A 25415-nucleotide genomic window follows, 5' to 3' on the forward strand; every position below is an offset into this window, starting at 1 on the left:
TTTATTTTTGATAATCTTTCACTGGTTGAAATAATTTTATTTTTCTCTATTTAAATTTTTTTTCGCATGAAGAAAATTTCAGTACATGAATTATATACTTAGCTTCGGACATGATTGAATTTCAAGATATTAAGTTTATGTTCACATTTTCCTGCTGGATATAATATAGCATCCAGACTGAAAAAAAAAACGCTGGAGACCAAAAACGTACGCAATTTCTACCAGTATAAAAGCATGACAAAGAACTATTAACATATAGATTACACAAGTAGACAACAAATCGGACATTGTAGTCGACAATTGTAGAAAAAGACGCGTCATTTATAAGATAACTCTTCTTCCATTTAACGTTTTTATTACCCTGTGCTGAATTGCCGCAAGATCATTCTCGCGTTGGGACAAAAGCACAAAGAGTGCACATAACCTTATTTTTTAACACAATTGTTTACTGTAACGGATGCAGCAAGTAGTGGTTATGCGATAGCTTACGCAGGTAGATATCATTGACTATTTTTTACTCCAAGCAATATTTCTTGACATAGAGCATGAAAGATGTATGGAGAGTGTGCAATTTGCCATTGCTTATGTAGACCCCGTCTATACCGGGGAGAATGGACCCCGTAACACCTAGGATATTAAGGTGCCAATGCGATAGGAAAAGTAAAGTCTTGAGTACCTTTATGTGCAGGGACGAATAAGTAAAGTACAAATAGAGGGAGAGTGGGTCAATATTATTTTTCTATTTTAAGATCACAGGCAGTCGGGACATGTAAAAACATTAAATTTGTAAAACATTGTCTGCGCAACTAAAGAATTTGTATTGACTCTGTCTCTGACGCAGTTTTTGTTGATCTTGGTTTTTGTTTAGTGTCAATCTCAGCTTCACAACTTTTTTTCCATCTCAGTAGTAAGAGAAGGGAACTCTGAAGGGCACGAGAAGAATTCGAGGTACACTCCCGAAGACCGTGAGATCATCTCGAATACGCTGCCCGCGCGCCCTGTGGCACGTAAAACCGCCTGTTCTTCGTCTTCATTGTGTTTATCTCGTTTCACTTTTGGCCGAAAGGAAGTGTAAATCACTGCCACCTCGCTTTCAGCGTGCAAGTGTGCGGCAGAAACCCAGACTGTATATTTTTGTATCCAGAGGCAAGGTAAGTCAACACGGCAGTAAATGATCAAAGTGTTACTGTGTGAGTTATAATAAAAGTAGCTATTTACACATAAATGTAGAATTTCTTTTATTGGTAATTGAATATGGTGGGTAACTGCTAGGGGCGAGTTTGACAGCCCGCTGCAAGTTAAAAGTAGTTACTGACAACGTGCGACGTTTAAGGTAGGTGGGAAAAAAACCCGCTTATGATTGAACGATTTACCTTTGTATATAACGCCTTCTTTCTTCTTATGATCACGGTAACAAAAGTCATAACGGTTTGAATGCTTTGAATTGGGAAGAGTGCATTTGGATGCCCAACAAAATAATACTCTGCTGGAGACGCTTTTTTTGCCATTGCATGCACAACAAACGACATTAAAACATTCGAAATTGGTGGCAGAGAGATGTGAGTCACAATGCAATACCCGGGCAATCGTTTCCGTCATCTGTCATATTCAGCCGACATAAATATAATGCTCTGAATAAAAAGTGACTGGCTAACAACTTATAATGTGTTATAATAACAGGTCCTGCGGAGAGATAAGTGGATGAATTAAGTCAGTTGTCATAAAGTTGAACCGCTTCGTACGAGTAATATAGCAAGAGCTTCTAAATGCATGTTGTATCCCGATCTTGACTGGAGTTCGTGTAGGCCACATTACGTCATCTATTATTATATTTTATCCCGCCATTTTCCAATAACCAGTAAACACGCCCTAGGCGTAAATGCCATTTTACTTGTTTCAACTCATCTACGTTAGCTGCAAAATCACCACCCCACCCCATCCGCAGTCGACTGCCAAAAATTGGAAAAATACTATGGAAAAATTGGGAGAGAATCTTGCTAACCTCCAAGCAGCATTCAGAAAAAGTATAGATGATAACTCGCTCTTAAATAGATAACAGATTCTTATTTTAACTTCGTTGATCTTGCAAGCTTTTTACAGGGATGGCAGGCCGGCGTAAAAACGATCGGGCGCATGTAGGCGTAAATGTGTGCTAAAAACTGACCGCACTAGCCCGGGAACCGGAGCCACAAAAGATAAAAGATTGTTTGCTTTGAAAACGAATTGACAAATTACAATCAGCTGCTCGCGTAAGAGCCATGCATAAGGCCCGATTTAGTTTGGGTATTGACGCAATCAATCGGCATAGGTGAAACCTTGATACCAGCTGAAATCAGACACATTAGCAAAGCCGTTTAACAGAGCGAGGCATTTTGCGGATCATTGTGCCTCTCTCATTGTACCCATCAATACGACCTTATACCGGGAAAGTTATCTTTTCTGCCGCTCGATTACATTCGTAAATCGTGTTCCGATGTATTAGTCATGAAATTGAATGGAAAATAGGTAGCTTTAACGCCACCCACTATGTGATCAACTGCTGCCAGAACCCAATTTGCTTCATTTACTTTTCATTAAGCTTGAGCCTAATGTAATTTATACATTGGGTTACGTAAAAATCAAGAGCTGCATTCCGCAGTTTCGAGCTGTTTTCAGTTCAAAGAAACATGTAACTCTGTCTTTAATTCAGTCCCAAGTTCTGTGTGTATGACTGAATCGGTGCGTGATGCCAATCTGTGAACGGATTCTTAGCAAGCACTAAATATTTTACGACTCAGTTTAATGCACCCATGATATTCGGTCCTACATCTGAGGTGAAATGTCAGTGTTCGTGAAAGTTTTTTTCTTTACATTATGTATTCATTTACGAGATACACCGCTTGTGTCAATTATCAAAGTATCTAAACTGTATATTTAAGCCCAAATAAATTCTAAAATTAAGAATTGATGACTGTTGCTACTGTATTACTGTAACCAAATACAACACTGCAGCAACGATTATGTATAATCAGAACAAATAATAGCTTACAGCTGTGTTCTAACTATAGAACGTTCAAAGCATCATCCCTGCTCCCTATACACGTTTGAACATAATTATCCAGACTTCCAGATATTGCTGTCTTTTTGGCTGTTCGAATAGCACATAATTTGTAAAGGTTGTTTTGGTCACCGATCTTGTTATGTTATGTTGAAATTGGGGGTGCTTGTCCTAATTTTTTTGTGTACGTATTTTAACACTAGCATGTAAGATGTGATTAATCTTCTATCTTAGCACAAATGCATAGCGAGTAAAATAATCACTATGAAAAAGATGTTATTTATCTTCAATATTAACACAAATGCATAGCGAGTAAAATAATTATTGAATTCTCATCCCAAGATATGCGTTAACGCTGTCATGTGAAATTCATTATGATTATTCAATTGGTGCACAGCCGTGCATTTATCTCCTTATAAATGTAGTGTACTGCAGACCATTGTTTTTATTTCACTTTCAGTATTACAAACCATATGACTAACACCCCATTTCCATAGATTAGATCGACCTACTTTAGATCGACCTAACTCCCTGGGGGTTCACGCTAAATAGCTGTCAGCCGAGCGGACACGAAAGTTAATTACCCTCTTACAGCTTGTAGTAGGCGGGACGGACATTTAAGTCGGATTATCTGAAAATAATCTAGTAAGACTCCCCGCGGGGATAGATCGATCTAAAATCTATGGGAATAGAGCCTTAAAAGGTGTATGCAAGTCTCTACTATAATACAAATATGTAACAAAAGTACTAGTGTTCTATGGCCTAGCGTGGAAGAGTAGGCGGTCTTGGGGCAAGGATTACTGGTATTTACAAGCATGATAAGTCCAAACTTAAGCAAATATATGAATTTATTTCTGTAATTTTCGCGGCATGGCACGAACGAGTTGTTTTCGTTAAGTTGTTTCTGCATCATAAGGAGGAAATGTTTGTATTTATAGATCCTAATATCTTATCGTTGCATCATCCCATTTGAGTGATTTATCGTTATAAATCTGCAGGTTTGTGTTGCCTGGGAATAGCAGCAAATGTACAAATGTATATGTCAATCACGAAGGACGCGCTTAAGTCGGGTTTTTCACATGATATTTAGCCCCACCACGTCAACTTAAAAATTTCGTATTAAGTGTTGGATCATATTGTTTGGTTCGAATGTGAGCTTCAGCTGGTTTATACGTGTTTTTACCAAGCGCATTTTGAGAACGTCATTCTAATGGGGCCCATTTTTACATATTTGATTATTCCATAATTTCACTTAAAATATAACGACTAATTTTGTTCAAAATAAAAATTGAAACTGATGGGGCGAGTTTGACAAACATGCGAAGACTGGCTTTTTACTTTACAATTTAATAGTCAGATTTAATAGTCACTATTTTTAACATACCGAGCCCCATTGTTATGCCAGTGAAAATATTAGTGTGTATTGTTAGTGTCGCACGTTTATATTTGATCATTTATTGAAACGTGTCTAGTTATTTTGTCGTTTGTTAAATAGATGGAAGTTATTCATATCAAGATCTGTATTGGGTCTGCCATGCGCCACGTGTGGAGATTCGATTTCTTTTGAAACGTTCATCTTTTTCAATGAACCTTAATAATGCCTTTTTTATGTTACCTAAACGGCTACAAATACTTTGACGAAAAGGTCACTATCAACGTCATTTTAGGCATTAATTTAAGTTTATGAAGACCGTAATTTTATGATCCTTTCGCAAGATATTGTTTATGCACATTTAGAAAATAAATAAAATATCGCATGAAAAACTTTTCCACACAAAAGAAATGTATCTTTTATAAGCTTCCAAGGTGTTGATAAGGATTTCCGAAACAATACTAAACTAATTTGTAAAATAAAGTCCTCTAATATAAATAGCACGGATTCTATATAATGGCATAAAACATCGTTTCTGTATTGATTCAAGCTATAAGAAAACTATTTATAGTTATGCCCCTCGACATTAACTTGTGGCCGTTTTTTGTTGAGAAATGGTACAGGTGAATACTTTTATAAATAACAGTACCTTGGGAATGTTTCGCGCCTAACGTCTCATTTAGCAAAGAAAATATTATCCCATCGGCCGTGTGTGGGTTTTCCTGTAGGAATTGTCAAGTGAAGAAAACCAAAATGGGTCCAGTGACGTGTTTTTAAAGAATAGACACGTCCAGAGCAAGTGTCGTAATAATAATGCCCCCCTATCGAAGCTGCGTGGCTAAATTGACTCAGCGCACAGCACGCAGGTAACATTGTGATGTATGGTCCCTATCAGTGTTCGTTAATTGTTCATGTAACAATGCAGCAAACAACTTCAACGTTAGTAAACACCAAACGACAAAGCTGTAAATCTTCGACATTTAGGAGGCAGCTTTGTGAATTTGGTGTTCAATCCCCCTTGCTGACTGCAACCATCTGAAATAAGACCCCCGAGTAAATATTTAAAGACTAGCATGGAGGTTTTAATCCGCAGCAAATATGTTACAGAGTCCTTTGCTATTTCTATCCAATGTGACGTTTACGAAGGTGTCGCGTTACCTGTGATGGCAAATACTTGAATGAATTGATGTGCGCGAATAACTCGAACCTCTCACGTTCTGGTCAGTGACTAGGCGAAGGAATAAATAACCTCGTTGAAATAACACGATTTGATTAGCACAGATAGGATTAGTTAAAACCTACCCTCCAGGTCCGTCTGCCGCTAAATTAAGGTGGGTCTTTAATCTTGATAATTGCCATCTGAAAAGAGCTAATGAAAAAGAATCGAATCACCGGGGAAGTTTTGGCCTACTGATATAGTTATGTAAAATGATGTAGAGTGTTCTGTTACGTGAGGTTGCCCCTGTGTTTCTTGCTGACGCCTAATATAACAGTACGCATTCTGAAGGTTCGCTCACTCCGATTGAAAGAGGTCACGCTAGGTGAAGTAGGTAATGTGTTTTTTATTCCAACAACCAAAATGTTTTCTACGATTTACAGCTGTTCCTTTTTTGATAATCGATGAATGATATAAGTGCTTTAGGGAACCGTGTTACTACTTTAAGTTGAGGTTAAATACCACTAGAAGCCCTGACCTTATGACACGTGGATCGCTTTACAGAAGAGATTTAAATGATACAACTCGAGAAGCCAGGTATTGCAGAAGTGAGAGGCATCTAAAATTATCTTCGTGGCTGCACCTAGGCTTGGATTTGTTGCAGCGAACAGCCCCTATAACCGACAAAGTTTTTTCCCCCTTGAAGCTAGCTTCCACGGCAAATCAAATATTTTTCCTTTCTGACCGCCATCTGCTTTTAACTTCAAATTAGCATCTGGTGTTTGACTTTTCTTCGTCCGTTTTAGTTTTTATTTGATATCAACAGATTTCGTAAAAGATAACAGCGTGGATATCATTTTTGCACTGAGCAAACTTGGGCGGACTGGACACAAGTCAACGTGTCAATCATTCTAACCTTTACCGTGCATCACCTCACTCCCAGCCAACCGTGCTGAGATAGCCTTGTCATTCTTGACTGGGCACTTTCATCGAAGTTCATTCACGTCTTATCAACGTTCAATCAACATTACATGAGTGGTCAAACTTTTCATTTTATTTCAGGCACATAGAAGACACCATGCACACAACCTGGCTATCTTTAATCACCTTATTGTTGGTGATGCCAAACGCACTTCGGTCCCAGTCAGTTCCTTACGACGTTGGTCAGACTGAAATCATCCTCCCTATTGATGCCTCCACTAGCGTGAAAGGAACGCGCTCGAGCGTGCTAGGCGATTCGGTGGATTCCTTCTTAGGCATCCCTTTCGCTCAACCACCAGTTGGTGACATGCGCTACAAGCGCCCAGTGCCCTACACCGGCCCTTCCTGGACGGGAGAATTTGACGCAACTAGACAGCCCAACTCTTGTCCACAAACCTTAGACAACGAATTTGGCCGTCACCCCGGAGTGGAGATGTGGAACGCAAACACCAAGCTGGACGAGGACTGTCTGTATCTGAACATTTGGGTCCCTTTTCCTAAAAGTTCTGAGAAATTCGCGGTAATGATCTGGATATATGGCGGTAGCTTCATGACGGGCACAAGTACCTTGGCTGTCTATGATGGTCGCACACTCGCTGCAAAAACTAAGGTGATCGTTGTATCTCTGCAGTATAGGTTAGGTCCCCTTGGCTTTGCTTATCTTGGGACCGATGACATTCCCGGTAACGTTGGCTTACTGGACCAGCAAGCTGCTATACAGTGGGTGTACAACAACATAGAGCATTTTGGTGGAGACAAAGATAGAATCACTCTCTTCGGTGAAAGTGCTGGGTCGGTGAGTGTGTCATATCATATGCTGTCACAAAAAAGCTGGCCTTACTTCAACAGAGCGATACTGCAAAGTGGTTCCGCTTCTGCCATATGGGCCTACCAATCTCCCGATGTGGCAAAACGAAAGACCATCAAATTTGCCGAAATAGTTGGATGCAAAACAAAAGGAGTTACACTTGAAGCAATCTCAAAATGTTTGATAAGCAAAGATAAAACAGATATTGTTAATCACCAATGGGATTTGGTCAACATGTATTTCGACGTTCCTATGGCTCCAACACTGGATGGTTATTTTATTAATGAACCTCCCATGGAATCGATAAAGAAGAAAAAGATCAAAAATGCGGATCTCTTGGCCGGAGGGAATCGGGATGAAGGGATGTATTTCCTTCTATATGGCTTGCCAAAATATTTCAATTTAAAGAACGAAAACCCTTTAAACCGAGAGGAATTTCTACGAGTGCTGGACAGAGTTGCTCCTACCAACGTGACTTTAGTACACGAAGCCGTTGTTTTTCAATATGAAAAGTCTGTCGCGCAACATAGTTCCAATAAATATAGGGACATTCTTGATGATATTGCTGGGGACACCAATTTTGTCTGTCCGACTGTCGATTTTGTTCAAGCGGCATACAGAGACGAAAAGCAAACTTTCATGTATCATTTTAAACACCGTAGTAATAACAATCCGTGGCCGGAGTGGATGGGAGTTTTACATGGATACGAAATAGAATTTGTCTTTGGAGACCCATTGAACAAATCGCTGAACTACACGGCAGAAGATCTAGATATAAGCCGACGAATGATGGTGTATTGGAGCAATTTTGCAAAATCTGGGTAATTGTCTTTTATGACAGGAAAAAATGAATGACAAGAAATGCAATAGAAACTAAACGAGAATGTAACAAATAAGATATTTTTATTCCTTTAAAAGTCATTTGTGTAAATTAGTGTTTATTTGGTCTGCGTTCTTTTTTTATCTGTCGCCTTTCTTTATTCGGCATTTTTTTGTTTTTTAGGAATCCTAACCGAGGAGAATCTGTCTCTAAAGAATGGCCTAGGTATACTCCCTCCAAAAGAGAATATTTTGTGCTAGACACCACGCCAGGAAGAACAGAGTACGGACTGCGCCACCGTTATTGCTCTTTTTGGAAAGAATTAGTACCCGAAATGTATTCATATGCAGGTATGTGCTAGACTGGCAATCATGTGGTCACTTATTACCTTGGTGCACGTTTATTCATTATAATATTAACCCATTTGATGTTTAAGAAATGTGTTTAAAGATTGATTACGATCAAATTAGAAAGAAACCAATTGCGTCCTTTTCATATGAATTGCCCTGCAATGAGCTAAAATTATTTTCCTTCTTAAGCTGGTACTTTTATCTCTAAGCGTCATACGGAAAAGATCATTCAAGTACTTTCCGTCAAAAGAACTGTTTACTATTAAACCTTTTTATGTAGAGATTATCTGTTTGGATTAGCTATGTCTGAACTTTGTCAAATAAATGATTTTGGGTCTTTAATGTATAATTTGTGCTTTCTTATTTTTACAGAGCGAGTTAGAGGGGTATGTGGTATCTCCAGTGGTGTGTTTCATTCCAGTTCTGATTATTTACTGATGATGACTGCCATTGCCTGTGTTCTGTTGTACGGTTTTCGTTAATTCTCTGTTTTTAGTTCTCTCATTTTGCTAGTTATACATAGGACCTGTTTCTTTGATTAACGTTACCGTTATTATTAGTGTAATGAAACGGTATCTACAGTGATACAACATATAGCTATTTGCCGAACAAGTATTAATTCATGAGTAGGAGTAAACAGGTTATTCCCTGTATCTCAGTAATGATGAAAAGATGCCAAGGCTCGAGCGGTATACTTTAGTGATGCAGTCTGTATCGGTACACTTTAAGAGACTGGCAACTTAATAGCCTTGCTATTACATTAGAGAGTCACATAAACGAAGCCAACGCTCTCGACTCGGCCAATGTATTAAACTAAACAACAGGAAGCGAACTTGTGAAGGAATTATAGTGTATTTACATGGTGGGACTTCTTTACGTACACTGGTAGGCCCTACTGCCTGTACCGCTAAAATATACCGCTCGATGTGAAAAAGGCCTATTTTGAAGCCACTCTTGGTCGGATCTTGAAAGTATACATCGGTTGGATGGCTTGGACCGCATTCCCGGATCGATCAACTCTGCGAGGATTCTCGCTAAGAGCAATCAGCAGATTCAGCTTAATTGTCTTCCACGCTTCCTCGAGCAGCTGGGGAGTAATTAAGTCAAGCGTTAAAGTAGTTTAATTGCGCTCTAGGTGCTGGGGGAGGTGTGTCATTTAGTTAAACTGATTGTACTTAACGAGAGCCCCCGCAGAGTTGGACTGATCCTCCTAGGCCGTTGTGTCTATCGGAATGATCCCCTTGTGGGTGTTAACAACGTGTGATTCGAGACAGAACCATTTCAATTTACCTCTATGACGAATTGTCAAACCTGCAGATATATAATGATGGATTGCTTAAATGCATTGTTATTAGTTTATGGCGGCATGTAGGCCTTTAATTGCTTTTGATAATCAAAAGCCGTGATCAAATGTTTTTTAATTGCCATTATATGCAGATTTTTTCAAAAATAGTGAAAAGAATATTTTTCTGATAAAGCATGTGTTCAATCAAATCTCATGCCCTTCTTATAGAAGAAAAAGCAGAAAAGTCCGTATTTTCCTGTCCATCCCAGAAAAAAAGATAAATACTCAACAAGAAGTTTATACTTATTTCAGATACAAGCATCTCGCAGTAAGAACTGTCAGATAATTGAACCTATTTTGCAATCGACATATTTCATTTGGCAGATTCTGGAATGGGGTTTGAAAGGTTCATCTTAACTCCTAGGTGTCGTAATTACTTCACTGCCAACTGATCGAGGTTCAGTGCCGTGAGCTAGGCACTGATGAGGCCCTCCTGTGCAGAAAATTTTCTTCTGTTATCCTTATTTCCCACAATCAAACTTAAAGCCCTCGGCGTATTTTTACGACATTTAAGTTGCCTGTTAGATGGAAGGGGGGGGGGGGGGGGCGTATTATGTTCTGTGTATAATGTACAGGTCTAGCAGTGGCGGGCCCATGAAATGTACTAGGGTGTATCAAATCTAGAATTAGTTTTAGGATTGCAAGAGTTGATGTTGCCAAAGCCTTTATGGGTCTGCCTCCATATGCCGATGGCTTTGGCGGGGCATCTCCTTAAATCGTACTTGTTTTGAAATAGAACCATGATTGCCAATCATTCAATACTATAGCATTCTCGTTGCATTAGTTAAATTTGTTTTAAGTTAATATGCCACGTTTGCATATTATATCCCCTACATTTTCTGCACATATATTTTTGGCGTATACGGAATCTGTGAACAATAGGGTGAACAATAGCATACGCAATGTTCGAGTCTATTTAAATTGAGCTTTTATACCTGTAAATCTATGGCAAAACCACTTTCTTGTGACCTTTAAACGTTTTCCCCAAAGTATTGAATTTAAATGGGTATGTATTAAATGTCACATAGACTGTGAGAAATGTTATAACGGTTGTTATATTTAGAGTGTATTTTCAGGCAGCGTCGTAGCACGTGTAGACTACTATGCAAAAAGAAATAGTGTGAGAGTGTACTATGCAAAAAGAAGTGGTGTGAGAGTGTGTAAAGGTCTTTATTTATTTGATATCAAAATCCACTGATGCAAGTGGTAGTCACAGAGTGATCATGATTGTTTTATATATGTGTTAATTCAACTTAGGTTTTTCCCCCTTTTATGAACACACGTGCTGTGTTGACTGTTACACGTGATTTTGCACGGGCTTCCAACTACTCAGGTGGCAAATGTTTTTACCTATGTACATACACTTTGTGGTCGGATGAATTTAGGACTGTACAAAATGTATTTTTGTTGTATAGACGAGCATAGCTATTGTATATTTTGTAAGATGCCAATAAAATAAAAGGCATGTCACTGAAAGTGTTGTTGCATTTAGAAAAAATAATAATAATGTATTGCAAATATATCTTGTTTGCATTTGTCCCAATACAGACAATAGCGTGTCTCGTAATAGGCCTATCTTTATAAACAGAGCTGACAATTTAATGAAGAGTAGTTTTAATGATAGGGCCCCTATTTATTCATTGTTTAAATCATATCTGCCCCTTTTTTACGTGTGTACAGTTCTATTAGCTGAAAATCAAGAAAAAATCAATATCCTCTTTATTCAGGAATAGTCATTAATTATATAAAAACAGAGGCTATTAAACTGTCTAACCAGCTTGATTCCCTTGTCATCTATAAATTCGTGCCTATAGGGCCGATATATAGGTCTAGTCCCTAAATCTGATCCCAGCTATGACATTTTTGTTGGCTACATTTTTTCAAAATATGTTTCAAATATAGTTAAGTGAAAGAAAGAAGGCAAAAAGAATTGGGGAAGCAAACTGTACTGATGGTTATATGTTTTTCACGGCTCTGTACTTTATCTTGGACGCACCTTATGTTGGGTATTGTTGACTGTAATGGGGGCTACGTCTCAACTGACGTCATCCTGAGGACAAGTGTGCTGATTTTCATCGTGAAACGGATTTTACCAGACCCTGTGGTATAGGATTATTTATATCAGTCAAAATTGAGTGAAATGTAGGCTACCCGAGTAGGAAATGCTTGATCCTTTTTTACATTGAATTCTCGAATATTTCATCAAAGTCGAAAGGCGTTACCACCCTTGAAATCTGATTAAAAATGCATACAAACGACACACTTTGAAAAATGTTGTTGTTAGCTCCAATGAAATAACGAAAAACAAAAACATGTCTTTTTACATTATATTCATGGAAAATGTGGTTGCGGTTCCGACAAGCAAAATTTTGATAAGGAGTGGCCTAAATTTACCGCTATCTATCACACATAACGCAATCAGGCAACTTCAAATGTGCTAGGTGTGTAGGTCTGTGCGACACCTGTGAAACTTAACCTTATTGTTTAAGCGTTTTATTAAAAGAATTTCAGTGGACGCTATTATGAATCAAAGCTTCCAACCTTACACTGAATGATAACATCGAAGATATATTTATCAACCTATTTGAAATATTTCTGTTTTTATATTGTCGTAATCGTATCGTAAATGGGTTCTCCCGCCATTGAAAGAAAATGGCAGCCTTGTGATCAGACAGCTCAAAAATTTGCTTTATACTTAAAAACGCATGCCATATGAACTAGATAAAGAAAAAGACTTGTTCATTTGCAAGTTTGGATATATTTTTGATACTGTTATTGTTGTGAAACAAGAAGCTCTTCAAAGAAAGACATTTGCCGTTTTGACACGCTGCATCAGCCGGCCTCCACATTGTTTCTTGTGGCGCGAGGACAAAACCAGGATAAAGATTCAAGAATAAAACGACACGAAAGAACTTCAAAATGCCAAAAGCACCGTTTGAATTTAGCCCAGGCGATAAAATATTTGCAAAGGTGAAGGGTTATCCACATTGGCCGGCAAGGGTAAGTACACAAAAGCTACTGTAACAATCTACAACCACTTTGAGTCTCTGTAAACGTATTCACGAAGTAGGTCAAGGTGCCCACGTTTCGAAAGTTTTACAACCTGCAGAATTCTGTTGGAATTAAAAATTAAAATGCATAATATTCGACAAGCTATGTGTAAATGACAGCTGTGTTTCTATTCATTACATGTGAAGATGTATGAATTCATTGTGGCATTTTCCGAACTTTATGAACCCTAAAAAAATCATTTAACTGTAGCACTGACAATTGTTCATCTGTCACAAAGAGCATGCAGATTAAACTCTGTGCTTGACCCCATCAAAAACTTGTGTACACATTGCTGTCTAATAAAGAATGGTAAGTTTTATTTTGTTTTGAATTGCAAAGAAATGTACAGCTTTAAGAGAAGTAGAAGCACTTAGATTAAGCTGGATATTTCATTTTATGTAATGAAACTTTTCAATGCAGATTGACAGAGTGTCCACAGATGCCAAAATCCCGAAAGGAAAATTTCCAATCTTCTTTTATGGAACATATGAGACGTAAGTATGCTATGTAGGTCAATTGTTTTGAAATCTGTGCTTGCCATCGAACCATGTGGACCTTCATAAATGGCTGCTCTTCTTGTTAATCTCTTAAAATATTATTACAATTTTTTTTAACCGACTTCCTTTGAATGTTTTAACAGATTCATTAACTACTGAAAGACATGGGGAAATGGTTGTTTACCCCAGGAAATTTTTTTATGGAATTTTTCCCACAATAAAACGTTTTCATCCTTAAAAGTGTATATTTGGTTGTTTATTTGTCACTGGTGACATTTTATTTTCTTTTGGCATCCCAGGTATTTTCTTGGACCTAAAGACATATTCCCATATGAGAAATTCAAAGAAAAGTATGGGAAGGAAAACAGGAGGCCTGGTTTCAATGAGGGGCTTTGGGAGATAGAAAACAATCCTGATGTAGTATATGATGTAAGTTTTCAGGTGAAATGACAGATTTACATATTAAACAAATATCATCAATTATCATTCAAGTCTATTGCCTTGATGTTGTCTTATGATAATAGTTCTCTTTATGAGTACAATTTTGCCAGGGTTAGTATGTTTAGTTTTGGCTTTAGTTTGTTTTTGAGTGATTGTGATGCATAGTTAAGAAACTGTAATGCCCTGGTAAAAGATCACAAATGTCTTTTTGAATGAAAAAAAGCGAATTTATAAAAAATTTACATGTAGAGTGAATTGCTTGCTAGATAGGACCTAATAACTTTATAATTTTACAGGGTCAAGCTGAAACAGCGGAAGAAGAGGAAGAAGAAGTAGAAAAAGAGGAAGAAGAAGGGGATGAAACAGAGGAAGAGAAAGAGGAGAAGAAGGCCAAGGCTGATGAATCTTCCAGTGAAGATGAGCCAATCAAAGCAGCAGTGAAGACCAGGGAGGTGCGAGTTGAGCTCACTGATATAAAGGTAAAGAATATTTTGAAAGAGACAGGCTGGCCTTACGGCCAAATCTTGTTTTTAATGTATACATATATTTTTTGAAGCACTGTTGTATTATTGCTTTAAACTTTTCAACATATTGATAAAGATGTTGATGTTTTGTACTGACTTAAATTTAGCTCTCAGCTTGCTGATAGAGCTCTGTGTAATGTGAAGCTGTCTTAATGGTTGGGTATTTTGTTATTTTGTTTACAGAAAATGGGGACCAAGAAGCAAATTAATGCTAAAAGAAAGCGAAAAGATGATAAAGTAAGTACTGTATCTAGACTATAAAAGATAAACCTATATATAAGTATGTTTGCGGTTGGTATTTGTTAAAAGCATTATTTGATAAATGACCGGCATTCAAAGGAAATGTATGGTAAAAATGGACGGATAGTGTTGCTTTGGGAAATAGCAAAATAATATTTTCTTATACATTTTAGGGGAAACCAACTAAGAAACCCAGAAGGAAATCCAAAACTGAGGTTTCTGAAGAGGAAAGTGATGATGCTGAAACAGATTATGATGAAAAGATGTCAACGTCATCCGAGGATTCTGCAGATTCAGTAAGAAATATTTTTAAAAAGGGCCATGAAAGGATTTGGAATCATATGGTCCATTTTTCCACAGAGGTGCCCTTGTGTGACCAAGTCAAGCCCAGCAGTTACAATTATCACCCATGAACAATTATACATGAAGGCTTTGTAATTTTTATTTTGATCTTAAAAGATTTATAACAAATGTAAGAAAAAAATATAAATAATTTTTTTTATAGTGATTAATATTTAATATTGACCAGTAACACAAATTTAAAAATCTTTTTATTATTTATGTATTTTATTTATTTATTTATTTATTATAACTTTTTTTGTGTGTGGGCATTTCAATATGTTTCTGTATTTAACTGCATCTGAAACTTTTTTACAAGGATTTTGCACCAGATTTGAAATCTTCAACCAAAAAATCCGGTAAGAAATCTGAAGTGAAAGGAAGACGAAAATCCAAGAATGCTGTAAGTTCTGGTAGTGATAGTGACAGCGAGGCAGAGAAGAAAAAGAGTGACAGTGATTCCGAAGAAGAGGAGAAAAAAACCAAATCAAAATCCAAGAAACAACCCAGTGCAAAGAAAGGTGCTTATATTATGAAAGCAATTTTATATGGTGCATTCTATTCTAAAATTAAAAGGAATTTATATGAGAAGGTACTTTTGTGGGCAGTACTGCCTTTTCAACTTGTGAAGTTGCTAAGTTCCTTATTGTACTGTTTTTCAATCTTTCAGCTCCAAACAAGAAACCACAGCCCAGTAAGAAGAAATCTGTCTCAAGTGATATTAGTTCAAGTTCAAGCAGTGATAGGTGAGTATATATTTGCTTCAAAGATTGCATATTTATAATCTGATATTTATATTGAACATTCACAGCTTTTTAATGTAATTATCTTATATTTATTTTGAACATGCATAGCTTGTTAATGTGAATATCTTGATGTGAAAAGTTTAAGTTGTTAAGATATGATGGTGATATTATTGAAAATGTTGTTCTGTGATAATCAAGGAAACAATAAATATCCATTTATTTATTTATTTATTTATTTATTTCTGTGTAGTATTGGCATTATGTTATATATGCAAAGTATGTTTCAGTGAGGGTGAAGATAAAGATTCTACAATAAGTGCCTGGAAAAAGAAGGACGAAGAAAGAAAAAAAGCTATTGAGATAAAAATGAAAGAACAAGAAAAGAAGTAAGTAAAGAATGTATATTTACATATACAGACTTGATGTGGCCTGAAATATGGTGATCCTCTGCATGTATTGTTGTCTTTGAATGCTGAAATATTTTTCTGGACACTATACGTTTAAAAATAGTTACATCATTATATAATATTATATAATTATATAATATACTTTTTCTTTCAACAATCACCAAGAATAAGAGAATCAGTATTATATATTTTGTTTGCTTTTCCCTCTTTTTCCTATATGTTAAATGTTGCTTGATTATATTTATTTATTTGGTTAGTAAGTAAGTTGTATTTTTTTTCTTGTAGAAGAAACCAAGAAGAAGAAGAGAGAATTAAGAAAGCAGGGGAAGAATTGAGAAAAGAGAAACAAGCACGAGGAGAAGATGTTGATGAAAGCTCAGATGATGAAATGATTGAAAGCAAGAAAAAGAAAGGCAAAAAGAAAGAAGATAAAGAGGTTGGTAGTATTTAGTTTGATGAAAACTGATGTTGAGATGTAAAACACACATTATAATGTTGACAAACTGTTTCTTTCAAAATTAGTTATAACAGCATTTTACAGAATAATATTATATGTATATGTATGATTATTGACGAGAAAAATTAATGAACATTGACATTTTAGGACAACAAAAAAGAAAAGAAGGCAACAAAAGCAGACACTCCAAAGCAGGCAAAAGATAAGACCCCTAAAGTTGACAAGAAGGGTATGTTGTCAATTTTCCTGATTTTCGTGTAAAAGCTCGGTTTTTGCCATTCTCTGTTTTAAAGTAATGTTTAATTAAACAGTGATAAAATTGAGTACTAAGCTAGAGGTTTAATACAAGAAATTGATCATTCCTAGTAATTTTATTGCTGTTTTACAGGTTCAAAGGATCACAAAGAAGAGAAACTTGCCAAAAAGGAGAAGACAAAGTCATTCAAAGTAAAAGAAAAGGAAGCCCAAAAGCAGAAAGAGGCAGAAAAACCCAAGAGAAAATCCACTCAGCGTATTGACAGTGATAGTGAAGTAAGTGTTTGTCATTTTGTGTTAGTCAAAGAGAAAAAAGAAACCTAATTTCATGACAGTAGATAAATTTTATACTTAGGTTTTATTTTTTGCTTAATGTATATATCAACATATTTTAAATTTATGCATTTTAGTAAGGGAAGTTTTTTATGTACTTTGATAGGAGTCTCAGCCTGCATCTAGCACTAAGACAGAAGAAGTAAAGAATGAAAAATCTGAGGTATGTATGATTATGAATTGGTTGTCAGCTGATAGTTGTTCATTAACTGGGATGTCTCAAAAAGAAATGTGTACAGTTAATGATATCTTTAAAAAATCCTTCATTGATAGATGCGAATTGTGAGCTTTTTGATATCTTTTGTAATTTTCTGTGATTGATGGCAGTGTTGCAGCTTGCAGTAATGCCAGAATTGGTTACATTGACATACATTATCAGATTATTTGTCATTTGTTAATCATTTGTTAATCTTGCTTCACTCTATTAACAGGATAAACACAAACACAAAAATGAGAAGGATAAAGAAGGGAAGAAGACAGAAAAAGACAAGAAAGAACGCAAAGATCCAGACTCTCCATCTGAACGCAAAAGCAAAGCTGAGAAGAAACAGTAAGTCTGCTGTGATTTTGAAGTTTAAGCAAGTTGTGTTATGACAATGGCAACAGTTTGTTCTAATTTTGGTCAGAATTAACACACTCTCTGGTGATGTGTATAAAATTACAAGGTGGAGTCAGTTTTATAAGTCTCTTTTCCTGATGCAAACATAATTAGATAGACAGAAATCAGCAAATTTTATGCCAAAATAAAAGCCATTAACGAATGATGTGGTCTGTTAAGTTTTTAAACAAATTTTTACATGTCTTAATATTTCCTTATTTTTACAAGGAATACAGCTGGATAGAAATAAAATCTGTTGCATTATTTGATTAATGACGCTTTTTACTTAATGAAAAGTGAGAAGGAAGAAGAAAAGAAGGAAAGGTTGAAAAGAGAAAAATATGAACAAAAGAAAAGAGAAAAGATAAACTGTGAGTATATTAATAAAGAGAACAATTGGTACTTTTTACCTAGTTAACAGCAATGTACATATACCATTTATAATTATGATATAAGAATAGAAATTAAAAGAAGGATTGCTATTTAATTTGTGGGAGATGCAGAGTAATCAGTATATGTTGTTTGTAGGGACGTGAGCACCTCCTGTTCTTTGAAGTTAACCATTATCCTAATGGCAGTAGTATGTTTAAATTGCACATATTTCATGGTCTCAAATGTCTGTCTTCATTTTAGTCCTGAAAGTAGAAAAGCAACTGATTGAAATGGAACAAGAAATAAAAAGAACACTTTCAGTTGGCAATGCAGTAAGTACCTTTCTTGAGTTATGTTGTGATTTGTTTCAACCTTTAAGATAAATGTTATTACTTAGATAAAATCACACTTTGTGGATTTCATAAAAGTAATTAATGAATATTACGTAATAGAGGTCTTATTGTCTAGTTATGTGATGTAGCACAGTGATTATATATAATATGAAGTAATTGGATTATATGAAGTAAATGTTTAATATTTAATTTGTAAAACTGACATTTTGTACAAGTAATGTTTCACATTTGTTTTAAACAGGATATAGATAAATGCATAGCTGTGATGGAGGAATTAAATAACATGACTATTGAGCCTGTCATGCTACAGAAAAATCCAGCAATTTTGAAAACTATTAAGATGGTAAGATTTTTTTTTTTTTTTTTTGCAGAAACATTTATCTTTTATTGGAATTGGCTTTTATTCCTGGAAAAAGCATTAATCAATCAGACTTTCACTTACTTGACGTTGTCTTAAATAGTTTGCATGATTAAACATTACAATAGACACTTCAGTTTACATGGACCAACCTAACTCTGCGGAGATTCTCAAATGCAGTCAGCTTAACAGATTAACACAGTCCTCCTCCTGGCATTAAGTAGCATAAAGAGAAGTAGGTGATTATGCATTGAAAACAAAAGAAGGCATGCTATTCAATTAAGCTCAGACATGAGCTTTTTCCGTGGAAACGAGGAATTCCGTGTTTTTTATTCAATTCCTAAGGTGGCCCCTGGACCCCCGGCCAGTTGGGTGTTGGGTCCCATGATAAATGTTTAGAGGGTTTTTTTTTTTAATCTAGGCTCATGTCTCAAGCTGACTGCACTCAGCGAGTGTCCTCATGGTGTTTATGGGAATGCACTTTTAGTCTACATAATACTTTGTTTACAAAAAGAGATATAAAACTATTGTTACACAATGTAGATTTTTAGTCTACATAATACTTTGTTTACAAAAAGAGATGTAAAACTATTGTTACACAATGTAGATTTTTAGTCTACATAATACTTTGTTTACAAAAAGAGATGTAAAACTATTGTTACACAATGTAGATTTTTTTAATGAATATGATTATCTGTATTCCTTTATTTACTTTTTGCAGTGTCGGAGATACAAAGGTGATTCCAGAGTTCAGAAGAAGTCGGAACTGATTTATAATAGATTCAAAACAATGTTTATGGTTGGAGAAGGAGAAAATTTTTCAGAGGTTTTCAGAAAGGCTAAAGACAAATATCAAAAAGAACAAAAGGAGAGAGATGCTAAAGAAAAACAAGAAAGAGAAAATAAAGAAAATTTCGACAAAGGTGAGCCCTTTAAGAGAAAAATTATTATTGATAACTCCAAAACAGATGCAGTGGAATGTAAAGATCTAAACTGGAAGTCCGCCTTTCTGGTTTATGAGGAAGATTTGTCTCATGATTGTTATTTGCGCAAGTCCATAAGTCCAACTTTACAAGCTCTGGTAGTTCTCATTCAACTTCTCCAAGGGGTAGGGGAATTTTCAGATCCTGATTTATAAAATGCCATCTAGTATCAAGAAATGTTTTTATTTGAAATTCAGATAAAGAAAGTCCAGTTGAAAACAAGGAAGACCAGCCAGATTTACCATTAACAGAAAGTGTCTCAACTGAGGTCCCTCAGCAACAACAGGAGGAACAACAGCAACAGGAGAACAAAAATGACAATAAAATGGAAGTTACCGAAAACATGCAACAAAGTATCCCTGACACTCCATTGCATTCACTAAGTGCTTTAGAAAGTAAAAACTCTCAGAGTGAAACAATAAAGGAATTCAAAGCTCAAGATTCAGAGAGTAAGACAGTGATTCCTGGCCTTGGTGGAACAGATGAAACAGATTCCAAAATGGACACAACAGAAAGCCCTAAAGACACAGGGCCTACAAAACCATTGGAATCAGATTCCAATAAAATTTCAACTCAGAATGGGTTAGAACTTGAATCCATGGATGTAGATCTTACTGCCAGCATTTTGAAAAGTGTAGAGAAAGAATCACAATCTTCGGTGATGGAATCGAGTAACTTTGGATTTTCCCTCCAGCCTATGCCTGGTCTTTCATTAGGGAGGCCTGCTACGGAGAAACCAACAGAACAGAGCCGTTCACAGCTTGCTCCCTTGGATGAGAGGCTAAAACTGTTCTCTACGGAAGTAGATGCTGTCAAATTTGATGATGAACCTGAAACACCTCCTGTGAGTTATTTTTAATGATGGAAACATTAAAGTGAATGCTTATGCTTTTTCTATGTCAAATTGTGCAACACGGCTGCTTAGTGTCTAGTCACGTGAAAAAGATTATCAGAAAAAAGTTGAAATTTGATGCATTGGGCCAACTAAATAAAAATCTACCTATTTATATACAAGCACAGTGTAAATTCGTGAAATTTACTTTTGGTCTTACAGTGATGCACTATTCTTTATGATTTGTTTAGTATATTTGTAATTTCCCCTTTGCTGTAGTGAAAATTATTTAATTTTTAAGCAATATTTTACTGTGCAGTAGTACTGGATTTTTAATAATACCATAGTCTGTTGAATAATTTTATTTAGATTGTTTTATCTTTGATCTTTTTTTTTTTTTTTTTTAGGAACACCGGGACCTTGAAGCTCGCATTGCACAAATTATCAAAAATACTGAAGATGGTGGAGATGCAGCAGCTACCAGCACTGCTCCTAAGTATGAAGCACCAGCACCAGTGGCACCACAACCCGCGCCAGTAGTCCCCAAAGCAGTGGCGCCACCACCCATTAAACAAACAGTGGCAACAGAAAGTGAAGATGACCCTCCCATAGATGATGACGAACTATATCAAATGCTCGGAATATGACATGTGTATATTTAAATTGAATTTCATTGAGATTAATGGCACATATTTAATACATAAAATTCTTAAGACATAAGGCTGTGTACATATTAGTACTAGCTGAAAGTTGTTTTTGTCCAACAGACAGTCGATGATAGAAAATCTGAAAGACAAAGCTTCTAAACGCTGAACAGTAATGATGCGCAGAATTGCCATGTATGTCATTTGATGCCTTTATTACCTGTCTGTATTGGGGGTTAATGTAAAATGTAGTCTTAGATTTAGTTTCGTGATTGTTTCCTGTCTGGCTAGTTTGCCACTAATGATACTTGTGTTCATTCTTCAATTGGTCTCATCTTGAATCTTTACCCTGATTATCATTAAATATATCACTGCTTACAAGCTTGACTGTAATAGTTAGACAAATCTTAAATGCTGGTGCGTAAGGGACGGACTTGGCGCTCAATATCGATTTTTTGATGAAAATTTTAATTCAAATCAACCAGGAGGGTCTTTATTTTCTCGCATGCTTATTATTGTATTCAGTTCAGTAGGAAACTTCAAGGAGCCTTGGAATAAAAATAATTGTACATACTTGCTTCTAATTTGTGAAGTGCACAATATGAAACCAATTATACTGTGTAGAATTCGATTAAAAAGAGAATTTTAGTTTTGTATAAATCAGTTAACTAGATCGATACAAATCAAATAAGTTTGTATGCAAATGACAGTTAAGTAGCACTTCTCAAAATGTATACTGTGTAAGCATGTAAATTGTTAGCATGGTATAGATAAAACAGTTGTATTAATCAATTGGCATTTTCAATAATAAATGCCCATGAGAAATTCTCTGAATCCAGCTGTTTTGGTCAATTCAGATTGTTGAAAGCTCTCTCTAATGCTATAGAAAACTGCGTATTTTCATGACTTCAACAAATGGAAAAAAACTAGGAATAATACAAAATGTAAGACAATACCAGACGATACTTTATTTACACGGTATTACATTTTACATTAATAATGCATCCCAAGGTTACCTGGGAGATTTTAGAAAGCAGTGAGGAAAATACAACCTTGCCATATGTATGATGCTGGAAACAAACTTGATACTATACTTTGTGTGCATAGTATCCAAAACAATCCAAATGCATATTGAAAAGCATATAATTGCATAACACAATATATAATTTCAATTACTTTTTCTCCATTTAGAGTATTTTTGATTTTATCCGAATACATTTAGATATGATAAACAACTATGCCAAGACAAAGTTTTAAATGAATTTTCATGTTCTATTTTTATAAGTAAAAAAAAAAATAATAATTGTGACACTGTGCAAATGAACAACTTGCAGTTGAATAGTAAATTAAACATTACCACTATATTTAACGTCCATTTACCAACAAATCCTAGTTTGAAGAATCCATATCGCAGGAAATCGCACAAACAAGAACCTAGAAATTTATATTCTGCCCAATAGCTGGAACCATGCATCGGCTAACAAGTTACCTGGTTTTCTGCTCATTCTTTGTAAACAAACAAATAAACAAAAGCCATACACATTATATCTTATATAAAAATGAACTTCATTTCAATTTATTACATCCATGTATCTTGTGCATAACACAAGAATATATATATATATATATTTTTTTTGCAACTGAATATCTAATATGCTTACACAACCCTAGATTTCAATTTAGAAATCAATTAGTAAATTAAATGAAAGTTGCAACTATCTCTGTAGAAAAAAGTAAAAGAACTGAATACTACATCTGGGGTTGCTCTAGCACATTATTTTGAGCATGCATTTTAAAAGCTTTCATGGCCCAGAGTAGATTTTCAAAAGAATTTGGAAAAAATCCTACACTAGTGTGAGCCTAACACTGTTACTATTACGCCTTATCATTTAGAATATTCAATGTTTCTAATGACAGACAATACCAGAGTTGTTAGCAATGACAAATAAGTGTCATGAGCTTATAGTTCAATATGACTCCTTCAGTCATACCCTATGACAAAATCTATCCATATCACTCAACATAAACTAATGTCTGTACAGCAACAAAGAACCATTGTTTCATTAGAGATCTTGCATTTTGCAAACAATAAGGTTAATTTCTGTACAAAAATAAGAACAAGAACATCTACAATGTATCACATTCCCTACGTATGAACAGACACAGATTTCTTGTCAGAGAAAAAGCTACGTAAAACTAATACTTGTCCAATTCCAATTATTAAAATCACAACAGTCTGTCCTATAGACCAGTATTGTACTCTTTCGTTCAGTCCCTCGGCAAACGACCTTCCCTGACCCTCTCTGAGTCTGTGGTGAGTCTGGTAATCTATTACAACTTTCATAGCTTCATGGATAGTTACTGCTGAAGATTCCAGCTGAAATGACCAGAATTGCATAATAATAATAATATTATTAATAATAATGACAGTTCGTTTCACAGTTCATTTTCCGCAAATCAAACTTGATAATCATTCATGCAAATATGAAGTGAGTGGAAAGAGTCAACAGTCACCTCTGTGAATGAAGGCAGAAACACATTTAGGATATAAAATAATCAAATGATGTATTTAATAAAACCAAACATTATCAATCATTCCTACTTCACATAAGATCTGCCAAAGTATGGCCAGCAGTATCATACAAGTTACAGAAAATCTGTGTCATACCTGCATTTAATGACACACTTCTGTCAGCTAATATTAAATATGAATTGCTCTCTACCCGTACCTGTGTTAAAGCTTTAGCATGTGCCCCCATATCTGGTAAGAGAGGTTTCTCTTCTCCAACTTGGAAGTCAAAGTAAACTGTCTTATGGCTGTATGTTGAAAATTCATTGCTAAAACAGAAGGTGTATTCTCCTCTCATGTCTGTCGTCCAGGTGAAGCTATCGTACTGTTTCTTCACATCTTTATATAGAATCTGTCCTGAGGGACTCTTCAGTTCTAGATCAACATCATAGTTTCCACCTGTTATTACCTGATGAAAAATAGAAGAGTTCTGTAATTATAATATGCATTATATTTCTGCCTTTAAGATGTTCAAATGCTGGGATATACATGATGCATTTTTTGGCAGAGAACAGGTTCTCTTCATACATTACTAGTAACTGTAATATTTGTTTGTATAGCATTCCAAAATAATCAATTATCATATATGATATGTATAAATTACAGCAAATTACAAAAGCATTTTACAAAATCTGTGCCTTTCTAAAGAAAATGATGGTTTGAACTATTTATCATTATATTGTTACATAACACAATTCAATAAGCTAACGTAAAATATTGCAAGAACACTGAATGTTAAATTAACATTTAACTTGCAGAAAAGTGTGTGTATTTGTTAAAGCTGGACACCATGGGAATAAGCAAATTATGTTTTACTATTCACTATTTGAATAAGCAAACAACATTTTACTATTCACCATAAGTTACCAAGCAATATGGAAGTGAACTCAACAGACAATTCACAATTTTAAATTTAATGAGGCCATATGCAACACATTTTTGCATCCTAGACAGTTTCACACGACTTCAACTAACATGCACTACACTCAAAATAGTTATGGACAGTGGAAAAAAACAAATTCGATAACATAAACAAAATATCATTATTTCTTTATGGTTGATTGGGGTCGCCGGCAAGAAAACCCAAGTGACACATGTACACGTGTACCTTTTACTTTGAGCTAGGTCAATAATGCTTATTTCAGTGGTACAACGGGAAATGTGGTGTGTAAATACATTATGATCTAAGCATGGGCGCTCTTATATACCCCACAGAAGGATTCACAGTGGTACCTACTTGAAACTCTATGGTGCATTTGACATCCTTGTCGATAACTTCGTGAAAGCAATCTCTAGCGTTGTCTGGTAGTTCAAATGTCAGCTCGACTCCAAGGGCGAAATTACAATATAGTCCTAATATAACGAGTATTTCTAATAGGTAAGACATCGCTAGTATTTTATCTTCATTGACACAACAATCCGGCCTGTGCAAGTTTTACTACGTGGATGAATACGGCATACAGTTATCAAATAATTTGTACAAGACCATATCAACGTGGCAGATGCCCGGATGAAATATTTGCAGCACCGGCTGTCGTAAAGAAGAA

At 35.6% G+C, this 25415-nt stretch overlaps 3 protein-coding genes across 7 annotated transcripts; 2 read left to right on the forward strand and 1 right to left on the reverse strand.

Moving 5' to 3' along the window:
* The first annotated feature begins 473 nt into the window (after nt 1–473).
* Nucleotides 474–11345, forward strand: LOC106181447 (cholinesterase). Of its 5 annotated transcripts, none has more exons than XM_024075867.2 (5): nt 474–493; nt 906–1151; nt 6628–8175; nt 8358–8524; nt 8897–11345. In XM_024075867.2, the coding sequence occupies exons 3-5, from the start codon at nt 6644–6646 to the stop codon at nt 9004–9006; spliced, it is 1809 nt and encodes a 602-aa protein (XP_023931635.2). In that variant the 5' UTR covers nt 474–493; nt 906–1151; nt 6628–6643; the 3' UTR covers nt 9007–11345. The 5 variants fall into 5 exon arrangements, with proteins under 5 accessions (XP_023931635.2, XP_013421278.2, XP_013421277.2 ...); XM_013565824.2 differs by lacking the exon at nt 474–493 and adding an exon at nt 525–640 and having other exon boundaries at nt 909–1151; XM_013565823.2 differs by lacking the exon at nt 474–493 and adding an exon at nt 529–640.
* A 1149-nt stretch (nt 11346–12494) lies between these two features.
* On the forward strand, nt 12495–22133 carry LOC106181456 (uncharacterized). The gene is made up of 20 exons (XM_013565834.2): nt 12495–12869; nt 13341–13414; nt 13717–13846; nt 14155–14337; nt 14566–14619; nt 14796–14918; nt 15281–15482; nt 15632–15707; nt 15995–16093; nt 16400–16550; nt 16719–16800; nt 16960–17102; nt 17266–17322; nt 17591–17709; nt 18055–18128; nt 18391–18461; nt 18724–18825; nt 19562–19763; nt 20021–20667; nt 21063–22133. The coding sequence occupies exons 1-20, from the start codon at nt 12789–12791 to the stop codon at nt 21300–21302; spliced, it is 2910 nt and encodes a 969-aa protein (XP_013421288.2). The 5' UTR covers nt 12495–12788; the 3' UTR covers nt 21303–22133.
* Nucleotides 22134–22244: 111 nt separating this feature from the next.
* LOC106181455 (transmembrane emp24 domain-containing protein 3-like) lies at nt 22245–25386 on the reverse strand. The gene is made up of 3 exons (XM_013565833.3): nt 25106–25386; nt 24029–24277; nt 22245–23676 (listed from the first exon to the last, which is right to left on the reverse strand). Exons 1-3 carry the CDS (start codon nt 25253–25255, stop codon nt 23446–23448), a joined length of 630 nt encoding a protein of 209 aa, XP_013421287.1. The 5' UTR covers nt 25256–25386; the 3' UTR covers nt 22245–23445.
* Between the last annotated feature and the right edge of the window lie 29 nt (nt 25387–25415).

This window comes from Lingula anatina, chromosome 2 (genome assembly GCF_051362555.1).
Source record: "Lingula anatina isolate TDL-2025a chromosome 2, LinAna3.0, whole genome shotgun sequence".
Classification (NCBI taxonomy): Eukaryota; Metazoa; Brachiopoda; class Lingulata; order Lingulida; family Lingulidae; genus Lingula; species Lingula anatina.